At 42.1% G+C, this 9059-nt stretch overlaps 1 protein-coding gene across 1 annotated transcript; it reads left to right on the top strand.

Annotated features, from left to right (window-relative positions):
• The first annotated feature begins 5484 nt into the window (after window positions 1–5484).
• Window positions 5485–7821, top strand: LOC108614401 (uncharacterized). Its single transcript, XM_018008513.2, has one exon. It carries the CDS (start codon window positions 6032–6034, stop codon window positions 7460–7462), a length of 1431 nt encoding a protein of 476 aa, XP_017864002.1. The 5' UTR covers window positions 5485–6031; the 3' UTR covers window positions 7463–7821.
• Window positions 7822–9059: the final 1238 nt, after the last annotated feature.

Genomic DNA, 9059 nt, shown 5'->3' on the forward strand with positions numbered 1-9059 from the left:
TCCTTCTCTCGCTCTCTCTCTATCACTCCTGTTGCTCGAGTTGAAATCGCACAGATGTCTGGCCAAAGACAGCGAGCGAACTGTGTAGTTTATTAAAGGGTAGTTTTCATCATTTGCTGGGCACAGTTGGACTCAATCGCAATTGGAACCGGGGCTGCATCCCACTCTGATTAGATCACAAAACTGATTGCAAGGACAGCGCGCGCAATGCGAAACAGGTTCGTTTGGCCGGGTCACAATTTATGGCACCAGGAAACGTATTGAGCAACTTTAAATGCGGGTCACTCGGACCGGGGGTCTGGGTTGGACTGGCTGGCAGTCGGAGTCTGGCAACTGGTGGTAATGATGGTGTCGTCTCTCGGCTCGTCGTGGCGGTGGTGACTTGGCGGTCGCTTCATTTGTGCAGCTTCACTGAGCATACGCTGCACATCCGCATACGCGCACGCAGTCGAAACAGATGAAGGACCTACACTTAGCAAATGTTGCCCACTTGCCTCAGAATATGCTCGTTATGAATATGATTAAACGTCGCAGTCTGAATACCCTAACGGGGTGGCTGACCTCGAGGGAGAGTAGAAAATATTGCAGGTTTGACTGAGTTAAGGAATATAGGTATTAAGGTGTAGATCCTGTTAAGGAAACCCAAGACATAAGATAGCAATAAAAAATGTAATTCTGATCTTGAGAATTAAAGAGAAAGGACAATGTGTGATTTGCTATAATAATATATAATGAAATACTCCACATTTGAAGATAGGTAGAGCAAAGGTAAACAAATATAATAAAATTATATGTTAATATATTTTAATTACGGATAAATTCGATACCGATAAGAAAACTTTACACAATTTAAATCACTTTTTACCAGATACTTTTTATTTAAAAACTAAATATAACATTAATTATTATTTCTAATATATATCTCACTTCACTTTGAAGACAGAGTTGCATAAAAAATTAACTAAAAATGAAAATCATAAAGTAAAATTTTGATAACTCGAATAACCCAATTGTAACCCTTTGCATCAAATGAAAACTTGAAGTACCAAAAATCAAAATAACTGCAACTATTCTTCACTTCCTAGCAGCTATTGCCATTCATATCCTACACAGCCAAGCTATAAATATGTGTTTTCATATACACATAATAATCACCATGGAATTATTATACCCACTTCACAGCCAAAGTGGCCAGAAGTTGCTTTTCCCTTTCCCTTTGGCCTTCCTGTTTCCTGTTGCTGTCGCTGCTGCCGCCCATTGCCTAAGCTGAAGTGTCCTTGACATTCTGGCCGGGCTGCTTCTATGTGGAATTGAACACTTTGCAACTGTTAACTGTTGCAAGGATTGTGATTGCTTTGCTTTGTTGGTGTTGCTGTTGTTGTTGTTGTTGTGGTTCGAGCGCATGCAGCTGGCAAGTATTTTTGGGCAATATACTAGAGTCGTGTGTCTGCCCGTTGAGCACAAATATTTATGCGCTCCCCACTCGATTGAAAGCTTCTCGAGCGTAAGCATTTTAGATAAAGCCCGCAGCGCCATTGAGGTGGCAACCAGGACACACGAATGCAGCGGCAGGTGCCGAGTCAGAGATTGTTCGTTGGCATTTTGCATATGACAGCATAAAAATGTTTGCCGTGCTTGATTGTGACTAACTGCTCCGTGCTGATTGAACGCACACGACGACAACAGCAGCAACAACAACAACAACAACAGCAGCAACAGCAGCAACATTGAGTTTTTGTCGTCATGAGGCGATTTGGTAACCAAAACAAGGGCTCTAATCCGCAGAGCTCAGTCGCTTAGCGAACACCAACTATATATAACTTCTGGGCGCTAAACCACAAGAGCCGCCGCCACCACCACTAAACACCACCGAGCACCACCGAACACCATCCGGCTGTGGTAGAGAGCGGCCCTCGGGCCTTGTTAGCGAACCCCCTTGTGCGGGGATTTTTAATCCGTTTAAATGAATGACAGTCTAATTGGAGGATTTGAACGAGAACAAGGACAAAGCAGACGGCCGTCTAAATAGTGACAAAGTCCTTGCCATATGCTTCGAAAAAACCACATGTTATTCACGGTATTTAAACAAACAGCAACAGGGGCAGAAACCACCCTCCAGTCACCATCAAATTAGGTGCTCTGCCCTGAAATCCAATTCGAATTTTTATATAATGCGCGAAAAGCACTTGATTGAGCCGAGGCCATGCTCTCGAATTGGAAACCAACACAGACTCCAGGGATATACATACGTCATACAAGGGTTGCCGCAGCAAGTGCCAGAGCCAGCTGCAATCCTGCCGGAAACTTTTCCAGTCGCCAACTTCCGACAGAGCCAAGAACGACGACGCCAGGCAGCTAGAAGCTGTTTCATTCCGGCAAAACATAATCCCGCAAAGAGCGCAGATTACGCGACAGCAGCCAAGGCATTAACATTAAACAATAACCGTAAGAAAAGGTGTCGGCTGTCTCCAGAGTTTACTAGCTTGCCAAGCTCTACCAGCTCCCTCTGGCAGCTACTACTAGCTCTCGTCTAGAAACAATTACCATTTACATTTTACTTATCTGCTTCGGTAATTAAAGCCGCCAACGACACGGCATAAGGAGCACGTAGCGCTCTCTAAAACTTTGTCCTCCGATTGTCATCTTAGTTATCTCATTACTTTCTTTTCGTTTTGGTAAGACGCAGTTGTATTGCGACACCAATTGGAATTGGTCCCAAACCATTCGCGTCCTGACTTAATCACACAAAAGGCAATTTCACGCCTTTTTGCCCATAACCCAACAGGCTCAGGCCCTGGGAATCACTTTGTCACTTGGCAGTTTGATGTATCGACACCAACAACAACAATACCAACAACAAGAACCCGACTACACCCCTCTGCCAAAGTGACAGGGCAAACACAGCTCGTCAGATTGTTTTTAGTCGAGCAGATCTTGAGGGGTAGATTAGCAACTGCTTTTGGCCTTAGCAAATTTTGTGCTCGATTTGTATAACCTAGATTTGTGTTAATTTCCATTGAATATATTGAAGCTTATTCGTCGAATGTGTCGAGATTTACACTACACACAAATTGCAGTCACGTGCCACATGTGTGCTTGAGTGTGGCAAGCGGCAAGTGGCATGTGGCATGTGGCATGTGAGGGTAGAGCAAGTGGAAGAAAGTTCGGAATATGTAAGGAGTCGGAACAGAGGCAGTCAAAAAATTATAATTCGATTAATAAAGGAAATTAATAAGAAAAAAAGATAAATTTAGTTTAACTATTAAATACTCTTATTTTAAAAATTTTTAATTCTTTTATACAGTTTTATAGAAATAATTGAAATTTAATCCAATATTTCTAATAAATTTGTAAATAATAGTATATATGTAAATAGCATGTATAGCAAGTTCTTTCATATTTAAATTATAATATATTTATAATTTTATATAATTTAAATTAATTTAACTGTTAATCAGCATAAAGATTAACAAAGTTCGGTTTTGTGCAATTAGGCTACATATTTATAAATGAATTTTAGTTTGAAAATTTAAATATGAATAATTTTTTATCATTATCATATCATATCATTTTTAGATGTATATTATAAATTTTAACTGCATATTTATAAAATAAGTTTATTTTACAACTAATAGCACGATTGCCTAAATATTTTACAGTTAATTAAATATAAATCGATATGTTTTTGGTTGAATTTTGCTTAATTGTTTTGTAGAATTTTTTAGTTGTATTTTAAAAATATTATCATTATTTAATTAAAAATAAATTGTTTATTGATTTTCATTTCCCTGTGAGCAGTAAAAATCGGATCAATTCTCAGCTTGAAGCGTTGAATAATCATTTTGGCTTGGCTTTAATAGTTATGCCGGCAAATAATTAATTATAAGCTAAACAATATTTTTAATGAAATGCCATTGCCGAAGGCAATCATGTGTTAAATATTAATTTTGCGGCGACAGAAAACATGGCAAACAGTCGAATTATTGGCATCACCAAATGCACACACACACACACACACACACACACATACTCACTGAGTGCCGATAGTGGCCAGCTATAAATTTTAATTAAAAATGCAGCTCATATGGCAAGTGGAGCAATTAGCACCTGAAAATATGCAAACATTAAATTGCCAACTGCAGACAAACAACAACAACAACAACAGCAACAACAATTGCAAGAACTGCAATAAAAGGCGTGGAATTTCAATAAATTGAGTGTGTGTTGGTGCATTGTTCAGGGCCAACATAACGTGGCCATAACAAACACATATTTCGACCCAGCAGTAGCCGCATCCTGCCCAGAGAACCTCGAGTTGAAGTGAGATGGCAAAGCGAACGGAAAACATTGCACAATTTGTTGTTGTTGTTGCTCTGGGCATTGTTGCTGGACAATGGACAGACAGTTTGCTTTTTTTTTGTTGCTGCTTTATTTCCTCGTTTTTTATTTAACATTATGCACACATACATACACATATATATACATATAGAGAGAGCGAGCGACATGGCAGACGGATAAATATTTTAGTTTGCGAAATCTTTTTGCGCTCAACAGTCGCCTACATGTAGAGCCCCTCTCTCTCTCTCCATCTCCCTCTGTCAACGTGTGTGTGTGTGTGTGTTTATGTGCTTGCATACAATATGTAAAAGCTACGCGCAGCATATATTCAAAATACAAACAACAATAATAATAACAACAACAACAACAAGGACGTGAATACATATTCAGACAATCTCGCTGCTGCTGCCAAAAAATCGACAAAAACAACCTGTTCGGAAACACTTGCAACAAGGACATCAAGGATGTATATCGTGCGGCAGCCACAAAGCGAGAGAGAAATACATACAGAGGTGGGTAAACGAGATAGACAACAGATTGCTAGCCCACCCGAAAAAAGGGGATGGAAGCGAGAGCCAGAGAGCTAGAGCTGGCATCTAAGCGCCGCCTCTTTTCGAAACTTGGCGATAGACTAAATGGCACAGTGGACTGAACTATGATATTATAGTTGTATAAATGTATTATAATTGAAGAATATATGTTAAATTTTATGCAATTATGGCACTTTAGTTGACAGAAGTCTAATTGGTTTTCATATATTTATTTATAAAGTTTTATTTTTATATGTTTTTTATATAATTATTTTTAATATATTTTTTTTATTATTATTAATTAAAAATAAATTATTATTATATAATAAATTTTATTAAATGTTTTCTAGATTTTTTATGAATATTTATATAAGAATTAATTCATCAATTCATTTTAATTTTATATTTTCATTTATTTTTAAATCCAATCTCCAAAGCTAATTCTCTGCTTAATTTGATTATTTATTTATTATTATTATTTTTACCACAATTATCGGCATTTTATTAAAAGCTATAATTAAATTATTGATCAGTTTCATTAATTATTTATTTTTATTAATTTCATCTCTTTTATGTCAATTCAAAACTCTAAAGCAATTGGCTCTCTCTTCAACCACTGTGCTCTATATATGACATACTTACAGTGTAGACTGTGTCGAAACATAATAGGAAAGTCTCAGCGGGCTGCCAGTCGTCGGCCAGCCAGCCAACCAGGAGGCGCGCCCAGGCGCGCTCTGCACACAATAAAACCACAGAATATGTTGGCAACTGGCAAAGCAGATGGATTGTCGAGAGAGCGGGAGAGCAATAGCCGTGTGCCAGCAACGGCAGAGCAGAGTGCCGAGCATAAGGGGTGACGACGATTCGAATTGGAAGCTCTCTCGCTCTCGGAGTCCAACAACAGAATCAGGACAGATGTGCGAGTGCCGCGAGTGAGCGGAGAGTTTCGCGTTTGAATGGGACAATATGAAAATTCCAAGTGGACTCGCTGCTCCGGTGGTGGCAAACGGCGACTACTTAAAGAGGAACAGATTGCGTGCGGGCAGCAGTCGAAAACAGAGCTTCGAAACGAACGGTGCCACACATTAGTTGACAAGTGCATAGCAATCCCAAAATAGAACTCCATAGAGACTACGCCAAAAGTATAGCAAGTGTCCAGTGCGATGAACTTGCTCATGGATAGCCTGCCGTCGCATGCGAATCCCGCCGTGCGTCGTACAACACCGCCACAACAGCAAACCGAGCTGCGCATCTCCACCAGCCCCACGGCAACAGCAGCAACAGCAACAATGACACAGCAACAACACTCCAACAACAACAACAACAATGAGCAGCCCAGCGTCAAGACCACACTGAAGCGCTCCTTTGACGTGGCCTTTCTGATGATGCCCGATGAGCGCATCAAGCAGAAGCAGGCCGAGAAGCAGGCACGCCTACAGGAGGCACTGCAGCAGCATCAACAGCAGCCGCTCCAATTGAATCACTATCCCACGGATTTGTCACCTCGCGCTGCCGCCTCACAGCCGCCCTCGCCGGCGGCTCTGGAGTACATTAGTTTGCTGGAGGCGCGCCAGCGCTATCCGCAGCTGGCCATACGTTCGCCCAGGGTCTACGATGATCCCACGCTGGTCATACCGTTGGTGGACTCGCCAGAGGCAACAGTTTCACCGCCACCGCCACCCATGCGCAGCGCCTTCACCAAGGTGGCCTCCTCGCTGTCCAGCTCATCGTCGCCCTCGACGGTGTCGCGGCTGGAGTCACCGGTGGATGTGAGTGCTCCGCCACTTAGCCCCGATCAGTTGAGCTGCCACTCCATGAGTCCACCGGTTGCCACGCCCCCACCGCGCACAAACAGCGGCGGCGGCGGCAGTCTTGGCAACAATGCACCAGCAGGAGCAGCAGCAGCAGCCGCGGGACCCAACAGTTTGCCCAACGGCATGCCAGCCAATCCCATCATGTATCACAACTTTCGGCCAGAGTATCAATTCAATGGTGCTTTCCAGGCTGTGAATCCGATGCAGGCGCTTCAAGCACAGCAGCGATTGAAGCAGCAGCTGCTCTACAGGCCGCCAATTGCACCAAATGGCCACAGTCCCAATAGCTGCTCATCGAATCCCTCGTCGCCGCCAACGGGTCCGCCGCAAGAGTTTCTGCATGCCTATCCAGGATTTGGGCCGCCTCCGCATCCGTTCGCAGTCGCTCAGCCCCTGCAGAATCCGGCCGCAGCCGCCATTCTCTCCACGCTTATTCCACCGACGCTGGCGTCCACCTTCACGCTGACCGCGCAGAATGTCTGCGCCAAGTGCAACATTAGCTTCCGCATGACCAGCGATCTGGTCTACCACATGCGCTCCCACCACAAGAGCGAGGTGGCCTGCGATCCGAATCGACGCAAGCGCGAGGAGAAGCTGCGCTGTCCCGTCTGCCAGGAGACGTTCCGCGAACGGCATCATCTCACCCGACACATGACCGCGCACCAGGACAAGGCCAGCGATCATCAGCCCACGCCGGAGGAGTCCAGCAACGACAATGAGATCATCAATGTGGTTGGTGGCACGCCGCCGGGACGCCGATCTGGCGGCGGTGCCAAATGATCCAAGAATTTCTTCGGATACTTTTAAGCTGCTGCGCGTTTTGTTAGGCTAGAGTCCGTAACACTTCCTCCCAACCCCCTGCCCCAGAAATGTTTCCATTGTGATATTAAGTTTAGTTACAGCCCCAACCTAAGTTAAAGAACCGTAGCCATTTACCTTATATAGTGCAATTCTTATCGCAACCGACCAAACTTTGTTTCCCCCATCCCATTAGCGGTAGGCCAGGCTGAGCTCGATCAATCCTGCCCGTTTTATCATTGTAAAATACTAGAACTAAGTCACATGCTCATCGGAATTAAGTAGTTGATGTGCGTCTTAATGTTTACAAATAAATATCTAATTGTTATTTAAACTAAAAATATGCAAATTATTTAATGGTATGAAATGTGGGAGTACATGGAATACAATGGGGTCAACTATTTTGTATGAATCTTAATTGACATATGAGAGTTTGTACTTTTATTAATCAGATGCATTTTTGCTCTTAGCAGTAAAAAAAAAAATTCTTTTAAGCAGAGAGACGAAGCTTTATACCCTATTCTAGTGCTACTCTATTCTAAATTTATCCTCAGTTCATTTACAAAGAATGAAGAGAGGGCTTTTTTTGTTTTATAAAAATAAGAAATTTATTATTGAACCTGAAGCAACATGAGTCAAATTCTTCTGCATTCAATCGAATTCTTGATGAAACATGATAAAGAAAAGGAGTAACTAAGCCTATACGGCATCATATATTGCTTAAGAATCAAACCTTTTTCTTTTTCTCATATGGCTCAAACGGTATGCTAAGCTGAATAAATAATGAATAACATATAAATATGCGAAATTACTATACAAATTTGAATTGCATAGCTTTTTAAAATAGTTGGAGGTGAAATTGTATACAAATATTTTTTTTCTGAATTTAATTCGGGAAACTGCTGGATCCTCAAGAACTGATAGAAGTCTCCTTCTCTATATATCTTATCATCAAACTTTTGTTTGCAATTTGATTTATACACACTTCAAAAACTCCTCAGAATGTTATCAGTAATAAAATAATAAGTACACACTTCAAAAATTCATCAAAATGTTATAATAGGTATTCCTAAAAATACCCCATATATTTCTTTAAAATATGCAACCTTTTCACAGCAATTTAAATTGAAAACCCTTTTACAGTTAATGCCAAGCAATTGTCAGTTGAGTGAAAAACATAGGTTCCCAGGCTTAGAAAAAGAGCCATCAGCCGGATGCACTGGCGCAGCATACGTCATATGAGTGGACGAGAATATGTTGGCCTCGTTAGCGCAGTGAAGCCAAAATGCAGTGGGCGGGGATGCATCCGTTCGCTCAGACGTTTGCTGGGTCGCTCGCATGCCGTCCACAAGTCGAGCAGTCGAGCAACGTATGCAGCAATTAGATGCGCCAACAAAAACTGCGCTGGCGACGCTAATGAGTTGCAACTGAATCTGCGAATCTGAATCGGAGTCTGAAGCTGGGAACAGAGCTGTAAACAAGATGGAATATGAATGAAGGGTAGCCGTACGGCATTAGACAGCGCAACTAATGTGGCATACTGCTGCCAAGTTATTTGGTATTTGGCAAGCGCTGCTCA

The sequence above is a fragment of the Drosophila arizonae genome, chromosome 4 (genome assembly GCF_054131065.1).
Source record: "Drosophila arizonae isolate 15081-1271.41 chromosome 4, UAZ_ARI_1.0, whole genome shotgun sequence".
NCBI classification, from domain to species: Eukaryota; Metazoa; Arthropoda; class Insecta; order Diptera; family Drosophilidae; genus Drosophila; species Drosophila arizonae.